General features: G+C 47.8%; 1 protein-coding gene and 1 long non-coding RNA gene across 3 annotated transcripts in view; both read left to right on the top strand.

Moving 5' to 3' along the window:
• Positions 1-390: 390 nt before the first annotated feature.
• On the top strand, positions 391-5,641 carry LOC141577668 (uncharacterized). The gene is made up of 3 exons (XR_012506899.1): positions 391-2,098; positions 2,707-2,924; positions 4,769-5,641. It is a non-coding gene; the product is annotated as an uncharacterized LOC141577668 (long non-coding RNA).
• A 1,687-nt stretch (positions 5,642-7,328) lies between these two features.
• The window catches only part of DRC11 (dynein regulatory complex subunit 11), a 149,739-nt gene continuing 130,863 nt past the window's right edge, over positions 7,329-26,204 (top strand). The window contains exons 1-5 of one of the 2 annotated variants that reach the window (XM_045511559.2): positions 7,329-7,566; positions 15,797-16,121; positions 19,464-19,583; positions 21,757-21,948; positions 24,976-25,047. In XM_045511559.2, coding sequence (XP_045367515.2) covers positions 7,556-7,566; positions 15,797-16,121; positions 19,464-19,583; positions 21,757-21,948; positions 24,976-25,047 — 720 coding nt within the window. In that variant the 5' untranslated portion in view covers positions 7,329-7,555. The remainder of the gene's footprint in view (positions 7,567-15,796; positions 16,122-19,463; positions 19,584-21,756; positions 21,949-24,975; positions 25,048-26,204) is intronic. The other variant, XM_010948153.3, reaches the window with a different exon arrangement.

Genomic DNA, 26,204 nt, shown 5'->3' with positions numbered 1-26,204 from the left:
ATTATCAAAATACAGGAGACAGTCATCTTGGAGGAAGGTTTAGGGCTGAATTTGTCAATGGCTTGTGTTCATTCTAAAAGACAGCAGGTGTTAAAACAATGAGAAGTGACCTCTTTTGCACCTGGGTTACAAAACCTGCCCCAATGTTTGTGAAAAAAACAGGATAATAATAATTTGAAAAACATCCTGCCTCTGCCTAGTTCCTTTTTATTTTTTCTCACACTGGGCAGTTTTATTTATAGATAATAAAGGCAGCTTATAAGACACACGCACACACGCACACACACACACTCATTTCCCAGTGGAAGTGATGTTTATCTGACGCAAAATATCTCTGGTGTTTGTATAATCTGTTGTCTTTGGAATCCCGTCCAGCTTGCAATGTTCAGATTGCTCACATCCCTTTTAAACCCGTTTACTAGCATATTCTTAACAAAATCAACCAAATCAGACTTATTTCCAGTCCAAAAGATCCTTTGATATGCTATTGTGATGGACTGGAGAGAAGCCAAGATTCACAGTGGGAACTTTCTGCGGTTGGGGGTGTGGATCTCAGCTGCTGGGGGGCCTGTGATGGCCACTGTGGTGAGGACGGCATCGACGGAACGGAGAGAATTCGACGGAAACACCCGTATGGAGCAGGTCTTTGACCCCTGGGGTATCCCCAAGACTTCTGTGAACCCCAAATTGGGAACACTGCAGGGATGTGGGCTTTGAGCAGACACCTCGGCCCTCCCCAGAGCCTGAGGGACCAGCGGCCACCGCACAGCACGTGGGTTCTAACTGCGCCAAGTGCTTTACAGACATTGTTCATCTAAGCCTTTGAACAATCCTTGGAGGTCAGTGGGACTGTCCCTCTTACTAACTGTCACATTCACGGACCCTGGGGATCGGCCGGGAAGAGGCGAGGCGGGGCTATCAGAGCACCGCAGGGCTACCAATGCCGACTTTAATGGTTATGAATTAATGAAACCCAAACTTGAATCATCGTTTCCAGCTACATATGCAAACATTACAAGTTAGCATTTTATCGGTTTGCTTTTGTGCAGACATATTATCAGACGCAAAGGCTGGCATGTTACAGCAGAAGAGTTTGACATCTTACGCGGAATGACATTTTTTTCTTTGAAGCGTAGAAGATGCTTCTGACAGCTCAGCTGAGAGGAGAAGGCCTTCACATTCAATTGGTCCTTGAGACATTTCACTTTTATCCATCCTGCCTTCTCTGCCCGCAGTCCTGCAGGCCCCCCAGAGAAACGAGTCGGAACTGAATCAAGTCCACTCCACTCCCTTCTTACGGGGACTTCAAGCCCCATCAAGCTCGGGAAGGACCACAGCCATCCCTTCCCAAGTTCTGTGGACAGCCTGAGCGCCAGCCACCACCCAGGCCAAGGGGACCCCCTGAAAGACAGCTCTTCCCTCAGGCACTCAACGAGGAAAGTGGGGGAGCCCCAACAACGCTCAAGCCCTGAGTTTCCCCCATCCCATCTTCTAACTGGTCTCCCTGCCGCATGATCATGCCAATCCCTACTCAAACAGACCCTCAGCCCCCCACCTGCCCCTCAGCACATTCCCCACCTGGCCGCAGTGTGTGATGCCGAGCCTGCGCCCAGGTCAAGTCGAAACATCGGCCCGCAGCTGAGCAGATCTGCACACTTCTCCTGCGCTTAAGCTTGTGCCTGGAATGTTCTCCTTCTGTCCCCTCAGGTTAAAGCCGGCTCCGACCCCCCTGCTGCATAACCTCCTCTACTTCCCCAAGGGCACACTGACCCCTCCCTTCCAAACCCCCAGAGGATCTGGCACTGTGGCATTTCGCCCCCCAGACCAGCTCTCCTCCCTGCTCCTCTTTGGAGGCTGAGTCACCTTTTTCTACTGTGCAGCTCAGAGGACCAGGCTTTGCATAGCAGGGGCATCAGTGGACATCTGCCTGGCAGATGCCACACATCTCAGGACTGGGACGATGGGTTTCCCAGGGAACTGGCAGTCAGATCAAGAGGCTGTGTAAAAAGATGTGAACATTTTAAAGGAAATGAAATGCTTAGGGAAAAACAGAGTCACCGTGGAAAAGACACTGATCGATAGAGGAAATTACAGAAAGGTGAGTCAGAATAATGATTTGGGCCTCAGATGTCCAGCAAAGCATAGAGGACGGTCACCAAACAAAACGAACTTGGTATTTTCCTGCCGGGAGAGAAGGAACCTAAGACGCCGAAGGCACGGCAGGAAGGGAGGCTGGGGTGGATTCGGCAGGACGGAGAGAGGTCAGGGAGGGCGGGCAGAGCCCTGGGCCTCCCTTCAGACCCAGCACTGCTCTGGGTCCTTCAGGGAACCAACTCCCAGGGCGATGTGGTGGCCTCTGGCCAGTCCCCCTGGCAGTGCTGCCCAGCTGGGAGCTGGGAGCCTTCCCTGGACAGGGTGCTTGGTCCAGCTGGTTTCCGGGTAGACAGTCTTCCTGGCTTGTTACGCTTCAGTCTTGCTGTTATGGGGGAGAACAGAAGCGGGGTGCTGGTGAAGGAGGAGGGCACGGAGGCTGGTCCTTGAGTGAGAAGGTGGCCCTGGGAAGCAGGAAGCAGTGCCCCACTCTGATTGGCTGGCGACTGGCACGCACCTGGTATAAAAAGGCCCTGCTCCTGGTTGCAGCTTGAGCTGTCCTAGGCTGAGGTTTGGACAGATGAGCTGCTTTGGGGTGTTTTAACTCTGGTGCAGGGCTTCCGGGAGACTCCAGTGTGAGTGAGGACCCAGGTACCCAGGGCGGCTGAATCATCATGGCGCACTGGAAAGCATTCCAGCAGAGGCCCAGTGGAGAGGTTCTGAGTGACTGGTGACTCAGAAAAGGAAAAGTCAGGTTCTGGTCTAGTGAACATCCTGTGGATCCAGAACAGATCGTCAGAAGGATCTGCGAGTTCTTAGAAAAGGAAGCAGAGGTAAGTGGATTCTTAAAAACAAGGCATGCCAGACAACCCCGATTTTCAGTTTCCAGAGTGACCAGCCTAGTAACTCGATCAGGACAGTGCTGTAGATACAACAGAGCTGTATGTTAGTGACAGGCCTGGCAGCATCCGTATCCCACGGACATGTTGAGGCCAAAGAGGAGTGAGAGCCAGATGACAGGGTGGCTGGGCAGGAGGATAACTTGTCGACTGATGCTCACTTGGACACAGTTCGAGGGCTGTGCCATCAGGCTCCCTGTCCTTCTCGCAGAGAACATTTTCGTCAGTGGCACAGATCACATTTGAGGGATGACGCAGCACTGGAAAGGATGAGCACGCGGAATGACAGAAGGGGCTCAGCAGGAGGGCTGTGGGACCACTTAGAGGTCTGGCTGGCGGTGACCGCCACCCGCATCAGCAGTGCCGCGTGGCCGCCCTGCAGTAGGTGTAAGGGGCGGGGACCCAAGGTAGGGCCCCGACGGCTCCCTGCTGAGGTGCCTGCCAGCCCCCGCCCGGAAGGTTCTGCTTCATTGGGTCAGGGTCTGAAGGACACTGACTGAGTGAACAGAGATACAGAGAGCCTGACTGCAAGGGAGCTTGAAATCTTGTTGAGGAACTTGATCGCGCTTACCCTGTAATTAAGAAGACGTCAGGGGAGGGGACACATGGGTTTTAACGTTTAAAAGGCTGCTCCCTTAGAAGAGAGTTGATCTGTTTTACCCTGGAGCTTTGATGTAAAAGCGGAGAATAATAGTGAGAGGTGTCCAAAACCAGATGGACTTGGCTCAAGGGGCCAGGCGGTCCCCCTCACTGCCAGCGTGCAGGCAAGCAGAGATGCTCGGGAGGCAGGGATGTCCTGGGAGCTTGAAGCATCTGAGACAGAAGTAAATCAGACAGCCTCTGATGGCTCTTCTGGGCCTGTCATTCCTCCAGGATTGTCCCTGGGATAATGGAGCCTGAGTTCCTCATCCTCCTGGGTGGCGCCCTGCTCTCTTCCTTGAAGGCAGAGTCTGTTCATATCAGCGTCATCTCTTCCTGTTGCACAATGGGGACTATTGTGATTTGCATAGAATAGGCATCAATAAATATTTGACCACAGTGACTTCAGATATACCCAGAGGACCGAGAAGACGAATTTTCCCAGGGACCTGGCAGTCTGATTATGAAGCTGCGTAAATTATCAAATACTGAGGACAAAGTAACCTTTCCACCATACCTCCGTAATTAGGTGGCAATGATTTTTTTCTTAAAAGAAAAGTGGTTTGGGAAATACTGTCTTTAGCAACATTTGTCTCACAGGAAACCAAATTAGGGGAGGTGTTGCCAACAGAGATAGTAGTTAGGAGTGTAGTCTTTAAAGCAAGGCTGTCAGGTGGTTCGGATACCGACTTGACCATCAACTGGAGGATGGTCTTGGATACAGAGTTTCTTACCCTTTCTGAGTCTCAGTCTCCAGGTGTGTGAAATGAGGATGAAAATACCACTCAGCTCATAACATTAGTGGGAAGAGTTAATGGACGAACACATATCAGGCCCTAAACGGCCCCTGGCAGAGAGTAAGTGGTCAGTAAGTGTAACAACTGACATGTCTCCAGCGATGGGGTCAGAAAACAGTCTCGTTCTGCTCTGCAGAGTTTGGGAGACCTTGATTCACTGTCTTACAGTGAATACTTGTCCTTCCTGGTAACAAGACTTGTATCTTTTCATCACTGGAATTCAGCATCAACGGTTTTATTTTCGAGAAGAGCTCATGGGCTCCGGTTCGTGTTGAATATTGTCTACACAACAGTCCATGCTGCCTGATTCGGTTTTATGTACCCCCCCCCCCCCCCATGCAGGTAAATGCAGATGACCCTAAGACAATGATGGCGGTCACATTTCTCAGCTGGGTCCTCCTTCTGGATCAAGATGTTGCAGGGTGAGGCTGTAATGTCTACAGCCACTACAGAGGGCAGTCATCCCACATCCTAAGGATGACAGCTCCGAAAGACGGAAAGGCCATCAAAGATCGGAGATGTCCCTGAGCCACTGAAATGATCAGCTCCACAATGGCCTCACCTCGACTCTTGTTGTTAAGGGAGATCATAATTGTTTAATTATAATTGAACTGTTTAAGCCATTAGACATCTGGTTTTCTATTCCCTGCATTGGAAAACATGCCAGTTGACACATGAGTGCTATATTTCCTGAGAGCTTTCATATTTTGGAATACTAACTGCAATGAGTAGAAATATCTTGTTTCACATTTTCCCACAAGAAGTTTGTAAACACTGCTACTTTTTCATCTGACATTGAAAGCTGCCATGGAGAAATGCGAGGCCAGCCAGATTCCCTGGACCACTCTTCCTTGAAGTTCAGTAACGTACTCAGGATATCTAAAGTGTTGGTCCTTCTATATCCATTCTTCCTGGAACACAGTGAGAAATTTTGATCTGCAGATTTCCTTCTTTTATTTCAGAAATGTTTCTTTATATCTTTAAAACAAATTAATTGGAGATCTTATTTTCAGGAATATCAACTAAACCCTTTTTAATTACTGAAAATGTCTCTGTCTTTTTCCTCTAGTCACTGCAGTTGATTTAAGCTTCTCCCCCAAGTCAGTCATTTAGATGAATTGTGCCCAGTCTATTTCTTAGTTTTGCTAATTTAGTTTCTATAATGGACTGCTCCTGATTTCCATCTGTTGCCTTGGTTGTATTATCTTCTTTCCCTTCTCATTATGTTGTTTTATATCCTCTCCCAGCTCTTAATCTATTAAACTGATGTTCTTATTAACTTACTCTATCATTTGGACCACATGTAAAGAATTTTCTTCTGTTTGGTTGCTTTTATTCCAGACTATGTTCTTCACCTATTCATTCATGCCATAAGCCTTTTTTTCTTTTTTTCTCCTCCCCTTTTACTGAAGTCTTGGATTTGGAGAGCAGACATGCCTCTTCTCTCTGTCTTGTTTCTAATGAATCAGGATTGCTCTTTGCAAATCTTCCAGTTGCTCAAATATAATATGAGCAAATTCTCCTTGGCTGCTTTCTCGCTGAGTTTGAGAGCTGGGAGACTGCATTTTTATTCACTTTTCTACAGCCTCACACCCAGGGAGGGTAAGGGGTGAGGACTGATCCCCTGAATCTTTGCAAGGTCTGGGCGCTGCCTTCTCGTGGGAGATTTTGGTGAGGTCTTTCACCACCATTTTCCACCCTTGTTGGAAGTATGTCCCATTCCTGTGACAAAATGTCCTTCGACTTTGAATCTTTGCCTCAATTTATTGTAAAGTCCTTTAAAATGGCAAATCGTAGTAATTTTTTCTAGCTCTGGTTGGGCCCTGCGGGGGGTGGCGGTTGTTTCCGCTGGTGGTGGCTGAATCCCACCGGGATTCCCCCAGGTGGCTCACTTCCTCACCTTTCATCCCACTTCTCAGATTCCTGTCTTCTTTGTATTAAAAAGGATTAGTGAGAACTCTTGGTATGTTGTCTACTGGGTTTCTTGGGAGGTGGGGATGAGAGCGGGAGCCGTTCTCCACTTCAGGCTTCTGTTTCACTGAGCACAGCGCTTGAAGTTTATGGCACAAAGTTGTACGTAATTTTTTGCTTGGTTGCTCTTTTTTTTCCTTTGCTTTTTTTTTTTAATTATTATTACTATTCTTTGTCCATTTCCTTAGTAATTGTGTGTGAAAGTTTCTGTGTTCCAGATCTACTCTGTCATTTTTATATGTTTGTCCTCTACCTGCGCTTTCTACTGCATTCGTTCTGAATGTGCTCCAGCAGGAATGGCATATTATAAAATCTGCAAATAAATCCCAACAGTTACTAAAGATGACAGGAAAAGAACCACGAAAGCAAGCACTCATTGCGGCTTGCTAATAACTAACATCAACGCAGCATTCTACCTTTACAACGCCCCGTCGCCTTATTTCGTTTTCATTAAACTCCAGAAGGGCAGGGTCTGCGTCTGCCCTGCACCCGCAGGACCTAAGTCTGTGCTTGGCCCTAAGTAGGTACCCAGCAAAGTTTTGAACGAACAAATGAGTGTTGCCCCACTAGACAGATGGGAAGCCTGAGGCTGCAATCATCATTAAGGACCTTGTCCTTGTCCAAGGCTGCATATCTGAAGGTGGATAAAAATAGGCGAACAGGCAAGCGGGACGACGACGTGGAGGACCACGAGCACCGGGTAGCGGGGACCTGGGGCGGCCCGGGAATGCTCTCCGAGCGGGTCCTCCCGAAGGCGGGTTCCTGAGAGGCGGCGGCCCCCACAGCATAACCACCTCGGGCACCAGCAGCGCCCGGCGTCCCGCGCGGTTGCCAGGGAAACAGCAGGCGGGCGGCGCAGGCGCGGGGCGCGTAGGGCGGGGCGGGTAGCGCGCCGGGCCGGAGCGGACCGCACTGCGCAAGCGTAGCGTCTCCGTTGCTAGGTTCCGCCTGGCGTCTGGCTCCGTAGGGTTCCCGAGCCTCGCGGTGGAGAGGAGAACGCTGGAATCCAGCTCTCTGTGCCCGAGGGTCCCCGTGGCTATCACCTTTCCCTCCCCGAAGTAAAAGGAGATCCCCAGCCCCAGACCCTCCGTCCAGAAGGACCTCCCTCTGGCAAAAGAGCTTCGTGGCTGGCGAGGGAAAGAGGGAAAGGAGCCAGCCATGTCGAACACGTGAGTAATGGGCTGCTAGGCCATAGCCAGGGGGTGGGCTTCTCCAAAGAAAAAGACGTCTTGCTCCGCTTCTTTTCCTATCCTCTTCTCCCCGACACCTTCTTTTTGCCGTTGCAGCAATTAAAGGTATACCTCAGCATTGAGTATCAGCCTCTGTGGACAAGGAGCGCCATACACTCAGGTCTCCCAACTTCCCCTTGCACTATCCCCGCCCCCCATAGAGGCGACCTCCTCCAGAACCACTCAGTGGCCCCAGGAGCCATTGTTGATGTATTGTCGAGGAAGCAGGGCCTTCCGTGTGCTCAGTTCATTACACCCAGGTCCCAATATTTAGGTTAAGAAAGGTCTTGAGGAAGCTTTCTTTCCTCTTTCCTCTTCACCGAGGAACGCCAGTCCGGCGGCAGGGACACCAAAGAATATTCGCCCACACTGTACCATTAACAGAGCAGTTACTTCATAACGATCGTCTCAAACATCTGGTGTAGTGCTGACTCTGCGGGGACTGTTCTGAGTGCTGAAAATTTGACAACTCTTTTCACCTTCACAACACGCCTCTAATGTAGGAGCTGTTAATATTATTATTTCCACTTTACAGGTGAGGACTTTTAGGCACAGAGAGGCCAAGTAGTTCATATACAGCAAGGACACGATGCCATCCAGGCACTGCAGCTCCAAACTGCACTCCGACTATCACTAACCTTGTTTCCCAGGCCAAGAAATAAGAGAGGCTGAGGGTCTTGGGGGGCGGGGAGATCAGGAGTTTAGTTTTGGACTTGTTGCGTTTGAAGTGCCTATTGGACATCAAGTGAAGATAAGCAGACAGTTGACTTGAGTTCAGATGAGAGGTCTGTGTATGAAAGATGCATTTGACAGCTGTTCGCACAGACAGTCTTTATGAGACATGGGATGAGTGTAGACAGAAGAGAGAACAGGTCCAAGGACTAAGACTCAGGTTGTCCAGTGGCAAGAGACTGAGGAGGAGAAACCAGCAAAGGGATCCAAGGTGTGATCACTGAGGAATAAACAAGATTGTGGAGCCCGGAAGCCAGGAGGAAAAAGAAAATTGAATTTCTCAGAGGAGGGAGTAACAACCTCTGTCTACGGCTGCTGAGACAAGCCAGGGGAGAGCTGAGAACTGACCATCCGTTTAGCAGTGTGGAGGCCAACAGCGACCTTGATCTTCAGTGGAGTGATGGAGTAGCAAGACTGACTAGAGGGAGTGGAGGAGAGAAATTGTATACAGTGTATGGCTGACTTTTTAAAGGCATTTTGCTATAGCTGGTGGCAGGGGAAATGGGGTCCGGAGACAGATTTTTTTTAAAGATAGGAAACAATAGCCTGTTTGTTTGCTGAAAGGAACAGCCCAGTGTAAAGGAAGCGCGATGATGTGGGAGGAGGAGGGAGAAGAGGGCTGACGGCCTTGCTAGTGAGGGCTTTGGCCCCAGCCGATGGCTCGAGGTCCCAGCTTCAGAGAGAGGAACTCGGGTCCTTGACTGCAGGGAGATGAGAGGGCAAGGGAGAGGCTGTAGGTAGAGATGCTATTTGGTGGGTAGATGTCCTGGTAGGGCCTGGGAAGATGATGTAGACAGTAGATGATGGTGATGTTCAGGGCCCGTGGGTGACACCATTTGACAAAATGAGGTTCAAAACTAGGGGGTGTCGGGGGGAAGGAGGGAGAATGGTCCGGAAATGGAGGGAGGAAGAAGGACCTGGTCCCACTCCACGCCAGTGGTCAGGGGGCTCTGGGACAAAATGAGCCTCTCCTAAAAGGGCTGCAGGGGAAGCTGTGTCCTTACGGGAGAGCCTAGGCCTCCCTTAGAACAAGATGCCAAGGAATATTCCAGAAAGAGGACAAACAGCTAGATAGTATTGGAAGAATTAGGAAGTTTCTCATGTATAAAATAGCTTGGAGAGAAATCCAATTTTGCAGGATTTAGATTTTCCGCCAAAGTACGTGGTACATCTGAATATTCGAGTCTTTCTCTCCACCCCTACCCCTATTGCACCTCGCCACCCCCCAGGTGTAGGAGAACTGCCAAGCTGCAGAAACGACAGTCTGGTCTTTTTCAACTGTCATCGTCAGTCTTCTCCGCCCACAGTCCTCCTGACTTCAGTATCTGTAACATTTCTGGATCATATGCTGAAGTCTGAAACCAATCATGCACTTAAAACAGTTCTAAGGGGTCTCACGGATAAAATACTACCTTCTCTCTACAAGGCACATTTACCATTTCACAAGCGCATTCACATCTGTTATCCCATTCCTCAGGAATCCTTTGGGGTGTCTAGGGCGGGTGTCATTATCCAGATCTGCCACTTGAGGAAGCCAAGGCAGGAGGTTAAGTGACCCGCCCGAGACCGGCTACCTCAGGAGACAGGTTCTGATTTTAAACTTAGAGCACTTATACCTTTAAAAACCACTCCGCCAAACCCAAGAGAAATAAAAACACATGTCCAGACAAAAACTTGAACAGGGAAGCTCACAGCTGCATCCTTCACAAGAGCCAAAAGGCAGAAACAACCCACCTGTCCATGTGCTGATGAGCAGATAAACAAAATGCAGTGTGTACATGCAATGGAACATTATTAGGCAATAAAAAGAAATGAGGTACTGATCAATGCCACAGCGCCCTGGCTTTTGGAAACATTATGCTAAGTGAAAGGAGCCAGTTACAAAGGGCCACCTGTTGCATGATTCCTCTTACGCAGAACATCCAGAATAGGCAAATGAATAGAGGCAAATTAGATGAGTCGTTGCCAGGGGCTGGGACAAAGGGGAATCATGACTGCTAACGGGTACAGGGTTTCTCTTTGGAGTGATGAAAATGTTCTGAAATCAGATCAAGGTTGCACAAGTCTGCAAATAGGCTAAAAGGAAAATCCATTAAATTATTCATTTTAAGAGGGTGAATTTATGGTATGTGAATTATATCTCAATAATTCTCTTACTGTTTTTGTTTTGGGGAGGAGGTAATTGGGTTTATTTATTTATTTTAATGGAGGTCCTGGGGATTGAACCTAGGACCTTGTGCAGCTAAGCACGTGCTCTACCACTGAGCCAGACCCTCCCCACAATAATGCTCTTATGAAAACAGCATCTCCCCCGTGTTCCTTGTCTGAGATCATCTCCAGGGGCACTGGCTCAAAGGAAGGATTCTGAGGCTGTGGCCTCGAGGCGGGGTGGGGCTAAGGCTGGACTGAGGCTTCACGGGAAGTGGGGGCTCCCACAGGCTGGCCTGGCCGAGGCACGGTGGCCAAGCCCCGTAGTCCAGGGAAGGGTAGGTTGTAGCCAGTGGAGACACGTGTGGGCCCGCAGGGGAGATGGAGCGCTGAGTCAGTCTGCAGGGGAAGGAGTGTGATGCTCACACGGCTACTTACTCTTTCCCCATCAACCGACAGCCTTGCCTGGTCTCTCCAGCAAGGGTCACCCGACAGGCAGCAGGTGAGGAGGAAAGAGGCCGCTGCCCAAATGTCAGGACTTGGAAGGATCAAGCAGCCAGGACAGTCTTTGGCCAGACTCTCCGCTAGGAGTCAGCTCGGTGCTGGTCCCGGAAAGACCCGGAAGGATGCCTGTCTCTGACTCTGGGCAGAAGCCAATGAGTGCACTGAAACCAGGGCAACAGGGCTCCCCAGGCTGGGTCTGCCCGGAACCGAGTCTGGGCCTTCCTAGATTCTCAGTGTGCTCCATCCATTAATTTGGCTCCTGTTCCCCCTGGTGGAAGCTTCCTCTAGCCAAGATCCCTGGCTTATGATGGGTGTGGGTCTTTGTGGGGTACAGGTCACCCCCCTGGACCCCACAGAGACCATCTCCGTGGGTGGCGTAACACACCTTAATGTTTCCTGGCGTGTTAAATGCTTTGAAGTCTGATAAATGCCCTTTATCTTTTATGATCAACTCCACCCCTACATTTAGAAATTATGACTAGATTTATTTATAGAGCCTCCCGGATGTTATTACCAAATTCTCGGTGATATTAAATCCGCATGTCGGCCTCAAGAGTCTGCTTTCTTTTTGTCTCGTCTCTCAGGCAGGAGCAGATATTGTCTCTGGCCTGTTCCAGTCCTCTGCAGACAACATTCCAGAATCGTCTTCAGCTACAGCTTGTGTGGCTGCCACCATATTTGTTCTTGAATGTTTCGTGTTCTTTGTCAGCACTGTGGATGGGGCTCTGTTTTTCGTATTTGCCTCTGCATTCAGTTTTTGTGGCTTTCATCTGTATCTTGTAACTTTGCCAGTCTAATTGCTCTCCTATGTTTTGTTACTGATTTCCTTGAATTTTGCCTTGGTGTCATTTACAAGCAGTTTTTTAAACTGTTTGTATTAATCCCTTTTCCATCTGTTTCATCCTTTTTGTACTCGTATATTTTTAGATTTCTAGTGCTTCTCTACTGAAAATGTTTGTGGCCTCTGGTTTTGCACATTTTGAAGAGGTTGCCATCTTCTGTCCTTTGGGGTGTGTGGCAGCATCCTTAATCCGCCATATGCTGTAAATTCAATGTATCAAGCATCTTCTTGGCACCTGTGACAATAATTCACAGTTTTTACTGTCCTGTGCTGTATTTAGTTCAGCTTTCCTTCACCTTGAACTCTTGTGAATTCCCCGGGTGATCCCTCCTTGGTCCGAGCAAACAATTCTTTTGATCTGACACTGTGTTTTGTCGGCTGAGTGGAATTTCAGGTCTGAGTTCTAAACAAAATTAGCCTGTAATTTTCTTCTGTAAGGTTGTCCTGACAGGTTTAGGCCCTGAACCCTATTTAGTCCACAAAGCGAATGGGTTTTCTGTTCTAGGGGAATATTTGTTGAGCCTGTTGCCGTGTGGGGCCTGCGTCACCTGGCAGGTCAGTGAGCACCTGGGTCCCCTGCCCCCTCCAGATGCTGCAAGTCCGGGCTCTGGTGAATTAAGAACATGCTCAGCTTCTTTTCATTCTTTTATTTTGCACGGAGTGAGATGTCCTATGCTAAGTGGAGTTCTACCTTTTTGAACCACTTTTCTCTGTTATAACAAAGCTGTCTAGCAGAATGCCGATTCACTAGCAATGTTTTTGTAACATTGCCAAGTTTGGAGAAAGCTGGTACCAGAACCCGAGGGATGGAGTGCCGGGGGCGGGATTCAGCATTCAGACTCAGTGGGTTGCTGGGAGGGAGGAAGAGCTTATTTTTAACTATAAATCTTTGTTTTCTTGTGGCGTCCAGCACACCTCTGCCCCGTGATCTGTCGCCCCTCATTTGCTCTCCCCCTGCCCAACAGGCGGCAACAGAGTTTAGTTGCTCAGAGCCTGACCTCTGGAGCTAGGCTGCCTGCGTGCACATCTTGCATTCGGATTACACAACTTTGGGCACTAACTTTTCCGTGCCTCAGTTTCCTCATTTGCAAACTGAAGTAATAATAATACCTACCTCATCGGGTTTAGAGGATTGTATGAATTAATATACGTAAAGCAACTTACAGCAGTGACGGACAGCATATAAATATAAGCTGTTACCATCACCACCACCATCTGAACCTAAGAGAGGAGATTTTAACTTTTGGCCAAAAGGATGAAAATCTCCCACCTCTGCTCCCAGCACCTAAAATTGATAGGAAAAAAATATTTTTAAGGATTATTTTCATTTTTGTATCTAAAAATTTTATTTAAAAAAGATTTTTCTTTAAAATTTATAGTAATTTATAATATACTGGTAGGATATATATATTTAATAATATAATATTAAATTATAAAATGAAATTAACATATTTAAAATTGAAAAGTAAAAACTTTTTATTTGTTTTTTTTTTTTAAATCCAAGTTCAAAATCTGAACTTGAGCCCGTGGGGCCTGGGACCAGACCCTCCCCGAGGGCTGGAGCTGGACCCCTGTGTGAACTGGGGGCAGGACCGTCCTTCCCAGCAGGGACGGGGGCAGAGGGAAGGGGCCTCTGAGAAACCAGCTTCTCCGCTGGAAGCCACGCTGTGGCTCACAGAAGTATCCGAATATATAAAGAAGCCCAGCAAATTAGTAGAAAAACAATCCAACGTAAACAAACAAAAGACAGGTAAAACAAATGGATGAGCAGTTTAAGGAAGAGCACTTGTAAACGGCCGGTGGCACGGGGAAGGGTACTCGGTCACCTTAGCCAGCCGAGCGAAAGGACCCTGAAATCCCATTTCTCCCCCGCCCTGTCGGCCCGCATTACGTCGTCGTTACGTCGTCGTGAATCTGGTGGTGGCGTCGGGGTGGGGGGGAGTTCTTTATTTTGGGGGTGGAGGTGGCGGCTGGGCGTCGAGTCGTGGTTTCAGCTCGGAGTCACGTAGACCCGGGTTCAGACCCTGTCCCCGCCCCTGAGGAGCAGCCGCCTCCCCGCTCCTCGGAGGACCGAGGGGACCCGTCCCGTGGGATGTTGCGAGGATGCCGCGCCGCACACAACGTGGCCTGTGGTCAGGGTTTCAGCCTGGCGCGATGGTCACACTTTCTTCCAGGGATGTGGGGAGCGTGCTTGAGGAAGGGCAAAGGGGTTACCAGAGCGGGGTGCAGGAGAGGATGCCTGGGAAGGACCTGGGGAGGGTGGTTGAGGGGGTCTCCGTTAAACAGGGTGGATTTAACCAGCATATTTACCCCTTTTTCCTCCTGAATGGCCTCTCAGACGACAGTAAGGGACTGAAAAGGCTGTAAACACCCGAGAGCCAGGAGAATATGTGAGCCTTTGAGGCGAGACATCAGGAAAACGTGGGAGGAGGGAAGAGACGCGGATGAGAAGGGAGAGGAGGCGGAGACCGTGGCCTGCTCCTGCAGAGCGGGAGCGATGAAAAGTCTGCAGTTCTGGCAGGACCCAAGGGAGGTCTTCCAGAGATGGGGGACTGGTTGTAGATCCATATAAGGGGCCTTTCCACCCCAGGGAGCAGGTGCTACACTGTTCCCATCCTGGGCAAGTGGAAGAGGCACCTGCAGGCAGCCAGGACTGGGATGCAGGGCACAGGTGGGCGTGGGAACGAGGGGCCAGGCTGACCGCAGAGAAGTGAGAGCCCACAGCCTGTTCAATGCACTTGCTTCTCAGGCAGGAGGCTGGAGCTGCCCTCGCCAGCGCATCACGGGGAAGACCTGGTGGACAGAGATGGACACTGGCGGATTCTGCCCTCATTCCAGGAAATGGCCAGGATCCTACCCACAACCTCACCCCCGGTTAAGCCTACTGGTTAATAAGCCCCTTCCCAGACCCAGTGAACTTCCAGTTCACTTTTCAGAACTGGGTTGTGGATAAAAAATGGGAGCCCAAAATCACCCAGCTTTTGAAAGAAAATAAAGACTCTGCAACGAATGTATTGGTCAGGGTCCCAGCAGGAAAAGGATGGCGTGCTCTGCAGGAGAGCTAACAAAGGGACTGGTGACAAAGGTGCTGAGTCTAGGGAAACCAAGGGATAGGGTGGCATCCGGGGCTGGCAGGGCCATCACCACCCTAAGCATTTGTTAGAAGGAGGACCATTCATTGACTCTCCAGGAAGGAAATAGGTGAGGACAGACCTCCAGCTCACTCTCCCCCACTCCCCGGCTTCCTGCTGGCTCCTTGCTCTGACTCAAGGGCGAGGAGCTGGTGCATGCAGCCCGTAGGGGTGGGCCTCACAGGACACAGTCTGCACCTTGCTTCTTATGGTTCTGAGGTTCATAGTGTTGCTTCTGGCTGTAAGACATTCATTTTTCACTGCTATATATTAGTCCATTGGTGAATATACTACAATTTATCCATTCTCTTGTTGATGGACGTTTGGGATATCTCCAAGTCTTTGCTTTTATCAAGAAATGCTACTGTGATTATTCCTGGTGCAGATTTACAAACATCTCTCCAGGGTATAATTGTTCATTCATAGTTATGCCCGTGTTCAACTTTACAAGATACTTTCCGGAGTGGTTGTTCCAATTCATACTCCACCAGCTGTGTGTGTGGAAATCAGTTAACCAATCCAGTTACCAGCTTCTTCATCTTTTAAATGGGTACAGTAACACTGGCTTTACAGGGTTAGTGAAGAATCACTTTATACCATCCAGATGAAAAGTTTTTACTTGATAATAATAGCTGCGATTGTATCCAAAAATCACATGCACAGCCAAACAGGGCATAAACGGTCTAAAGAACCTTGCAGCCACACGCAGTGTTCTTAGCTCACATTTATGGTGTGTTATGCTTTGTTATACCAGATGCCCAAGAATTCCAGAGTAATTTTTGTTCCCTGTGTTCTCTATCCTGTCTTCCCTCAGAATGTATAATAAGATGTGGCATCAGACCCAAGAAGCCCTCACTTCTTTGCTTGATAAAGAGTCTCAGAAGATGATGGAACCACATCAGAATCAGGTTTTCATCTTCCAAATGTTAGCCACCTTCTACATAAAATACGTGCAGATCTTTAGGAACCTGGAGAATGTCTATGACCAGATCGTCCACCCGCAGAAGCGAATACTGATCCGAAAAATCCTGGACGGGGTGATGGGGCGCATCCTGGAGCTGAAGAACGAGATGGTGGAGCTGGAATTAACGGAGTTTCACTATTTTGATGATCTCTTGCAGGACCTAAAGCTGGCTCCCGTAAGTACTCAGGCTTTCTTTTCATATTTGTTCCTTTCTGTTTTAAATAAGGCGTGTAGGCCTGCAACCAGCATTCTGTGGACTTTCTAGACAAAGTAACTAGTTGTATGTTGTGTTGAAAGTTGAAGCATCGCCCTTGAAGTAGACCACACTGCCACAGACAAGGACTGGGTCCCCTCGGTCTTTGGTGCAAACACATCTTTGCACGGTCCTGGGGTCTGCTGGACACTGAGGTCGTTGTGGTCTTACTTGTCACCGTGGTGTCTGCCCAGGCCTGTGGGAACGGACTAAGACAACCCTTTCACAGATATCCTGTGGCACAGACCATTCCAGTTTCCAAGAGCAGGGCCCCGATTTCTGTTCCCAAAGGAAATCTCTCTGGCCTTTGTTTCCCATCATCTCCTAGAGGAGCAGTCTGCTGGTTGCTGGTTCCTTTATTTTCAAGAGGCTGCCATCTCCTCCTTTGCTTTGGGTCAGTGGTGACTCGGGATGTGTGGTGATGGGGCTCCCTCCCTTCTCTCCAACGCCCTGAGCCCTCCCTGCGCTCCCTGTGAGCATGCCATCCTGACGCTGCCTTCTGACCGCTGCCTGCCTGACGCCGGCATCTCTCCCAATGCCCTGGCTGGCTGGGTCGGCAGGGCCGGTGGACACCTTGCCTCAGCATCATGAGTCATATGAATTCCGTTCATTTTGAAAGGAATGTTTCCCTAAAATAAAATTAAAAGGACAAAGTGTTTAGTGTTCTACACGGGGTTTAATGTTTCTTCCTTTTGAAAATATTCAGGCTTCTATAAAGGTGATGTTTCTCTCCGGAATAAACGTTCCTACCATTATGACTGCATTTAGTCAGGATGGACTGAAGACAAAAATGAGATGAGTGAAGATGTGGAAGATCATTTCAAAGCGTCCGTGTTTCCCGTGCTCCCGTGTCAGGGCAGGGGTTGAAGCTCTAGACTTTTTAGGTCAGAAGGACTTCACCCACCCCCAGGATATCAGGAACAACTTAGGACAAACTTGAAATGGTCCTTCAGTCATGATACTAAATTTAATTAATAAGGTCATATAATGTATTCATTCAACTCTAAGAATAGTAAATATTTCTAACTTTAAGGAATAAGCATTTATGGAATGTATATGGTGGGCCCCTTCAGTTTTTCCCCCGCTTTTCATCCCGCTTCATCCCCTCTGCTTTGGCTGGTCCATCTCCTTGAAGGCCACGAGCACTGAGAGGGGGATGACTGAGCGACAGCCTCCAGGAAACCCTTGGTGGTAGGGGTCTGTGAACTGCGTGTTCTGCTGGCCCTGGAGGGCGGTGATGGAGCCATGAGACCACATAGAGGCCCACGTGGTTAAGGGGTGCATCCACAAGCCTCAGCACGGACTCCAGTGGACCAGCCTCTGAGGATACCTGTGTGGCCCAGTTCTGCATTTCAGGGCGGAAGCTGAATCAACCAGCATCCTTTGTACCTGGGCCTCCGTGGTATCACCCACATCGCCTGCAGCTCCTCTGTTTTCTGTTGGGCCAGCTCTCAGCTATTAGTACGATGATGACCCACATCCCTGACCATAGCTCACTGGCTCGGGGATGGACACCTTGGTGGCTGCACCAGCCAGTCTTCCCCTGAGAGATTCCGAAACCAAGACAGAGAGAGGGAGACCAGTTTCTGTCTCAGAGTGAACTGTAGCCTCCAAAACTTGTAAGTAGTCGGAGCCTTTGTTCACCAGATGCTCAGACGGAGAAAACTGCTTTTCAGAGAAAGAGACAGAGCAAAACAGACTCACCAAGAGGAGCAGAAATAAATGGCCGAGTCCTGAAGGCATCGCCTTCTCTGGATGCATCTCTGTTGCTGACACAAGCTGAGCTCCTCCCCTGGTTCCAAGAAGTCCCAAGTCCTTCCATTAATGTCCCCTTTGGCTAAACTAGCCAGAAGCCTGTTTCTGTAGCCCACCACCTAGGGAGGCTTTCCTGTTAGGTCCCTCTAACGTAGAGAAATGTGTAGGGGAGAGAGAGTGTTTCTCCACCACCAGAAATTTCCTTTTATTCCACCCCATAGAGAATGGAAACCCCACTGTATCTGCATCGTGGTGGATGGACGTGAAATACATCATGGATGAAATCTAACAGCAAACCTGAAGCAGCAGACCCCGTCTTCCCCTTTCTTCCATTCTCAGCTGCTCTGTTTCCTCACGGTCAAAACCCTCACTATAGTTTCATGGTCCTATGTAGACCAGATGGAGCCATGTCAACAACGTTTTGTCTTAAAATTTAGGAAAGCGCAACCCTTGAACATGCTTATTAGTAAGTAAAATCACAACATTAAATGAAAAGTGTGATCACTGTCCTCTGACCTCCCACACTCGCCCACTGGGCCCTAGAGGCTCACTCTCGGTTCATCCCAGACATTCCAATAGCCTACAAAAGTTCTGGTTAAAAAAAGACTGCCCCTTCCCCACCACGGCTTAGAAAGACAGCTGTTTATGCTAGAATGCTGGCTGAAGGGAAGGCCTGTTCAGAATTCCCTGGATTGGGAGGAGGGTGTGAGGAGTCACGCCACAATGGGGAACGGGGGAGCTGGGCCCAGTGACCAGAACCTTAGCTTCCCCCCAGGGGACTGGTCTACCCGAAGACAGCAGGGAGTGTCTCATGGAGGACTCAGGACAGTTTCCTGGTGCTGTGGCCAGGGGCCCACCCATACCCTTGAATAACCCTTGTGCCCTCCTGATGACTGACCCTGAACTGGTAAATATTCATTTGACCTCCACTAATTGGAAGTATCTGGTAATACACACAAATGAAGAACAGAAGTTTATATTTATTGTATAAAACTTAAATTGTCCAAGAAAGCCAATTAATTTGGTAAATAACTTTTGTAATGGGCTAATTTAGGTAGAAATTAAACCAAATTATTTTTAAAATCGTGACCATTTATGGACAAATAGTTGATGGTACTAACGATAAATTATTAGGTTTAATTCCTGTGTCTCTATAGCGCAAGTCTTCGCTGTCCTGATATGCATTATTATTTTAGGTAGGCTCAGATGATGTTCTGTTTCTTCAAAGAAAGTCATAAAACTATCATTAGTTAATTATGGCCTAATTGATACGAATTCCTGGAATTTTACAGTCATGGTCAAAACGGGACATTGTTACTATTTTTCCTCGACTTCATTTGTGTGTCCTTAGTGGGAACAAACCCTCTACACGCCAGTAGCCTCATCACCTCTTAGATGAGGATGGAAAGTAAAGCGAGTCTCTTTGATAAACACATCTCTGTTTTACATGGATGTGAGTCCTGGAATTGGGACCAAAATGCTCTTTTGCTTATTCTTTTTCTTCTGCAGCAACAATTGGATATCCCCATACCCAAGTATTTTTTGAAGGAGAAGCTGGAAGTAATAAAAGAAAGAGAGAAAATCCTTGCTCAGATATTAGCCAACACTGGGTTCGATGCAACTGACAAGGTTGGTATATCATTTTAATAAACATTATTCCACACTCTGTGAAATCTCCTTTTCTGCTGCTCCTGATGGTGTGAGAGACAAGTGGATTATTCTCAGTGCAAGGAGAGCAGCTCCGTTTCCCCCTTGTTGTTCAGTGTATGAGAAGCTGCATAACTTTGGGCTGTGTTGTTTTTTAATTCATATTTTTATTGAAGTGTGGTTGATTTACAACATTAGTTCCAGGTGTACAGCAAAGCAATTCAGCTATGCATATATATATATACATGCATATCTGTATTTTTTTAGTTTATTTTCTATTATGACCCATTACAAGAAACTGAATATAGTTCCCTGTGCTGTACAGTAGGACCTTGTTGTTTATCTATTTTATGTGTAGTGATGTGTATCTGTTAATTCCCAAACTCCTAATCTACCCCTTCCCCTAGCCTTGGGTGTGTTTTTGATGATAAAGAACCTTTTTTTTCCGAGAACTTAGAGATCAAAGCATAGTACTTTGTTGGTTAAATCAGGATCTCTTAAGATTGAGCAGGTTATCAACTCAGTTTAATTTTTTATCTCTAATCACTTAGCCTAAAGTCAGTAACTGAATGTTGTTCATATAAAATAACAAAGTGCTGAGATAACTAGGAACTAAAAAATTACGACACTGTGTAAAAATGCTGATTGACCTTCAAGCTGAGTGGCCCTTTGCTGGAGGAGGACTCAGCCCATGATTGGGTGATTTTCTGACTCAAACAGCCTCCCCCTTCTGCCTCTGTCTGAGGCGGGAAGCCCCATAAAAAGACCGGCAGGCCCCCCAAGCAGGGCCACTACTCTCGTGCCAGCACCATCTAGTTCCCTGGCCCAGAGGCTCTATCTCACTTTTTGCCTGTGAAACAGCTTACTTACCCCTAAAATTCTGTTGGTTCCCTGAGCTCACTTCTGATTGGTTATTTCCTTCTCTCCTGATTGGTTATTACTTTCCCTTCTGATTGGTCCACTTCCCTAACTTCTGATTGGTCCATTTGTAGTACTTCATTTGCATGGGGCTCACTCCTGATTGGTCCATCCCCCTCACTCCTGATTGGTTATTTCTCTCACTCCTGATTGGTCTATTTCTACAAAGCTTGTTCCTAGTTGGTCAACTTCTGCTATACTTTATTTGCATGTGATGTTGCAAAGTGTAAAACTGGCAGCCTATAAAGGCCTGTGTAACCCTACAGACGGGGTTCAGAGCTTGGAGTGCTAACTCGTGTGGGCCCTCTGGCGTAATAAACCTGAGTTTTCCAAGTCTCACAGTGCTGCTTGGTCTAGCACCCGGATCCACGTTGCTGTCACAACTGATCTGTAACACTGGGCTGTAACACATTTTTCTGGAACATATCCATTGCAGGAGGCTCTGCCCATGCCAGGCCAGGTACACAGCTTCTTCTCGGCTCCAGGGACAGCAGAGGGCCTCATGCCACTCAAGCTCAGGCAGGACCCCAGGCGCCCCCAGCAGCCTCGCCTCTTGTCCCTCACTTCTCAGAAAACAGCACTGCCCGTCGCCCAGCTTTGCCTAATCCTGAGCTCTGCAAAGGCAACATTCTACTGCGGGAGCCTGAGTTTCCTGTCTTATTAGCACCCACCACGGTCAGATGTTAAAGTGCGAGCATGCAGGTAGCGGAAGGCATTTCACAGTGTTAGATACACTCCTGAAATGGCTTTAGTACTAGTCGTGTTGCTGACTCATTCGAAATGATTGTCATTGCTTTTAAAGTCAGCATTTTATCCTTAGTTCACATTTTAAATTCTATTAGAGAGATGTTTTTAATTTGTATGCTTCTACAATTTAGTTAATGAAACTTGGATGGTAACTTCAAGTTTATTTCAGTCCATTTTATTGGTGTTCCTGGCATAATTTGCTGCTAACCTAAAATATCTTGGGGCTAATTAGTGTTTTGTTCGAAATGGTAGAGGAAGATTAAGGGAACCTTAAACCCGGGGGGGGGGGGGGCCACTGCGTGAGCATGGTGCATTGTTGAAATGTACATCATTCATGGGAAAAACGATTCGTCCTGAATGCCTGTCATTCTCTGTATCAGCAGCTTGGAGACGTTCAGCAGGCTGGTCTTAGAAGGAATCATGTGATGCTTCTGGGATCAGTTGATGTTCATGAACGTGTGTAAGCTTTTATCTTAAATGTTTTTTGCAGAAATACCCCGTAAGAGCCATCCCCTTGGAAGAGGCTATTAAAGTAATCCAGGTGGCCGAGAGGGCCCGGCAAGGGCGCCTGAGAGCCATGTTCATGAAGCAGATCTTCCTTCAGGAATACAGAGCCAGGCAGGCCAAGATCCTTGGCGAGAAGATAGCAGACGCGGGGGCCGCCGCTCTGCGCATCCAGAAGGTGCAGATGGGGCGCTCTCGGAGCTGGGGGGGCAGGGTGTTGACACAGCTGGAGATACAGACCAGGGTCGGGGGTGAGCTCTGAAACCCAGAATTCCTTGGTCCTATGGTCCTGCCTTCAGCAGAACTGGACTGAATTCCAGGAGGACTGGTTATCTTACCCCGGGGAAACTGTAAGAGCTTAAAGCCAGCTTGGTTATATTTTTCAAATTTTATTATAGATAAGTGTGAAACTCAGGGCATTGTATTGAAGTATTTTTAAAGATCGTGGATAACTGTTGGAAAGAACGTTGCTGTATTAGTCCTCACTGGATTTTTAAAAGTACATTGACACACAGGCATGCAATTACCTAAGGGGAGCAGGGTGTCACCTGCTAGCTCGCAGAAGCAGGTGCCATTTGCACAAATTCCAGGGACCACTACTAGTAACCAGAATGTGGCTGTTCCTTTCGGAAGTGGCCCTTGAGGCTTCCTCCCCATGGTCAGATGAGCACTCTCGAGTTACACCCCATCGTTTTTCAAATGGTGGCTAACGCTGCTTATGGGAAAATGCAGAAGGTGGCAACGTCACACAGAATCAGGTTGGGGAGAAAGTTAATTATAAGGACATAACATAGAGCCAGAAGATGAGGGCTCTTGTCCCTAACTGTGTTTGCATGGGAGTGGGGGCAGGGGCTGGGGACAAACAGAAGAAGACTGTTTTCTTTCAAGTTCTGTGGGGATATAAAATTGTAAACGAGCATCCGAGTTCAAAGCTTGAACTGGACGATTTCTTGGGTGTTACGGTGCTGCAGTTCTCCACAGTACACTGGAAATTTTTCTTTTAAAACCATTAAGTGCCGCCCTTAGACCTAGCTCCGCCCTCCTGCAATCTGGACGTTTCTTTTGAAGAAATGCAGGCAGGGGACTCTCAGTAACAAAAATTATAGGCTATTTCTTTTTTTTCCTCCAGTTTTCCTGAGATATATCTGACATACAACATTCTGCAGCTTTAAGATGTACAGCGTTTTGATTTGATATATATACGTATATGTTTATGTAGTTCAAAATGATTACCACAGTGAGGTTGATGAACACATCCGTCACCTTATGTAATTACCAATTTTTTCCTATAGTGAGAGCATTTAAGGTCAGCTCTCTTAGCAGTTTTCAAGTCTAAAATACAGTATTGTTAACTGTCACCACCACGCTGCACACTATGTCCCCAGACCTTGTTCATCTTACAGCTGGAAGCTTGTGTCCTTTGACCATTTTCACCTATTTCCCTCACCACCTCCCCCAGCCTCTGCCATCCACAAAGCTACTCTTTGTTTCTATTCATCTGGTATTTTTAGATTCCACATGTAAGTGAGACCGCAAAGTATTTGTCTTTCTGTGACTTAATTTCTCATAGCATACTGCCCCAGCCATCATCCGTGTTGTCATAATGGCAGGATTTCCTTCTTTTCGTGGCTGAATAATATTCCACTGAAGGTACAGACTGCATTTCCTTTCTATGTTCAACCATCAACAGACGCTGAAGTTGTTTCCATGACACTGATTATTTCTGTGGATAATACTGCAGTGACCACAGGGGTGCGTGTATCTTTTCAAATTAGTGTTTCTGTTTTCTTCATATAAACACCCAGGAGTGGAATTTCTGGATCATATTGTATTTCTACTTTTAGTTTTTTAAGGGACCGACATACTGTTTTCCATAATGTCTGTACCCAGTTACATTCCCACCAATAGCACTGGAGGGGGTCTCTTTTTTCTGCATCCTCACTAACACTTATTATCTCTTTCTCTTTTTTTTTCAAATTTATTTATTTTTATGGAAGCATAGTTGATTTACAATGTTGTGTTAGTTTCAGGTGTACTGCAAAGTGATTCAGTTACACGTACACGTGTGTGTATGTGTGTGTGTGTATGTGTATATATATTCTTTTTCAGATTCTTTTCCATTATAGGTTATTACAAAATATTAAATATAGTTCCCTTTGCCATACAGCAGGTCCTTGTTATTTATTTATTCTGTGTATAGTAGTGTGCATCTGCTAAACCCAAACTCCTCATTTATCCCTCCCTCCCCACCCCTTTCCCCTTTGGTAACCACAGTTTGTTTTCTATGTCTGTGGGCTATTTTGGTTTGTAAATAAGTTCATTTGTATCATTTTGTTTAAGAGTCCACATATAAGTGATACCATATGATACTGTTTTTCTCTGATTTACTTCACGTAGTATGATAATCTCTGGGTCCATCCATGTTGCTGCAAATGGCATTATTTCATTCTTTTTTACATCTGAGTAGGATTCCATTGTATAAATATACCACAATTTCTTTATCCAGTCATCTGTCGATGGACATTTAGGTTGTTTCCATGTCTTGGCTGTTGTAGAAAGTGCTGCTGTGAGCATTGGGGTGCAGGTGTCTTTTTGAATTAGAGTTGTATTCGGATATGCGCTAAGGAGGGGGCTTGCTGGATCACGCAGCAGCTCTAATTTTTAGTGTTTTAAGGAACCTCCATTACTGTTCTCCATAGTGGTTGCACCAAATTACATTCCCACCAATAGTGTGGGAGTTCCCTTTTCTCCACACCCTCTCCAGCATTTATTATTTGTAGACTTTTTACTGATGACTTTTTTGATAACAGCCATTCTGACAGGTGTGTTGCTGGGTCAGGAGTGGGCTCTGCATTGGCAGGCTTGTTACCAGGGTCTTGGACAAGTGTGGATCCTGTCTTGTCCCTGGGTGAGCAGACCCCTTGTTCAGCAAGGGGGCGCTGGGACAAGGGTCCAAGACGGGGTCCACAGTTGGGTGCTTGGACAGTGGACAGTGGTATAGGCCATTTCTGTGATTCATTCTTTCTTTAAAAATTCTACCTGTGATCACAGAAGGGAACATACTCCATCAACACACACACGTGCACAACCTTGACCACATGGTCATTCCATCACTTGGAATGTGTGGTTTACGCAGGAGAAACAGTGTGACAACGTTTTCTTTATGTTTTACGTATTAAACAAGTAACCGTTTTTTTGTTTTTAGGTTTGGCGAGGTTTCCAACAATCTAAGAAAGCCGAGCGAGAGAGAGAAGAGGAGATGATATTCCTGGGTATGGTAAGTTCTCATACAGACAAGATACGTGCCTGCTTTTCTTAAAGACAGTAGTGTCTGTAAGACTCGTGTCTTCCCTGGAGAGTGTTTTGAGAGAAGAAAGGAAAGCAAAATACATGACCAGTGACTTAAGAGAATGGACTCGCCTGTATTATACAGAAGCCCACCCGGGGGCCTCCGGAATCAGCAGGGCGGTGTCCATTTACGCGTCTCAGTTAGAATACACGCGCTGCTCCGAAGGCGGCGACGAGCTTTGAGCTGCTCAGAGCGTGTTCCCCCCGCCTGACGTCAGTTATTAATGCTAGTGTCTGTGGTCATGAGAATGGGTTTGCCCTGTACAGCCGCCTGCCTCTGGGTGACCTTGGTGGTGGTGACTGGAGCAGGGTTGAAAGGGTGTGTCACTCACCTCTTGCTGTGTGGCAACATCACCACAAACGCAGCAGCTTAAACAGCACGTCGGTCCCCTTGGTTTCTGTGGCCCGGAGTCTGGGCTTGGCTGAGTCTTCTGCTCAGGGGCTCACAGGCTGTGGTCAAAGTGTCGGCTGGGCATGGGGTCTCATCTGAGGCTCAACTGGGAAGGATTTACTTCCACGCTTGTGTGGTTGTGGGTCAGATTCAGTTCCCTGTGGGCTGCCAGCCTGAACCGCTCAGGTTTTTGCCAGTTGTGAGCTGGAGGTGGCCCGCAGCCTCTTGCCATGTGGACTCTCCATGGGGTGACCTGCTTTATCTGAGCAGCCAGGGAGGGAGGGAGTGCTTACAGTCCCAGGGAAATGATCCCAGAAGAGGTTTGGACACCTCTGCCCTATTTAGATGGTTCTCAGTGAGTCGTAGGGTCCACCCATACTCAACGGAGGGGACCACATGCAGGTGTGAGCACCGGGAGGTGGAGGTCATTGGGGACCATCTTAGAGTCTCTGCCTGAGCACAGGAGCGTTCTGCATCCTCAAGTCACAGACCTCAAAGGAGGGCTGGTTTGTCCTCTACCTGAGCCCCTCCTGAACACGGAACCCCCCGCCTCCCAGGCCAGCCCACTGTTTCATTTCAGAAGTTTCTTCCTTTTATTCGACTGAGGTCTGCCTCCCTCAGTCCCACAGACCGGCTGTGGTGGTTCTGACCCTCCTGGTAACTCAGAATGTGTTGGTCCCCTTTCACACGACAAC

Source organism: Camelus bactrianus, chromosome 5 (genome assembly GCF_048773025.1).
Source record: "Camelus bactrianus isolate YW-2024 breed Bactrian camel chromosome 5, ASM4877302v1, whole genome shotgun sequence".
NCBI lineage: Eukaryota > Metazoa > Chordata > Mammalia > Artiodactyla > Camelidae > Camelus > Camelus bactrianus.
Note: the sequence above shows the minus strand (reverse complement) of the source record. Positions and strands in the feature narration are given on the sequence as shown.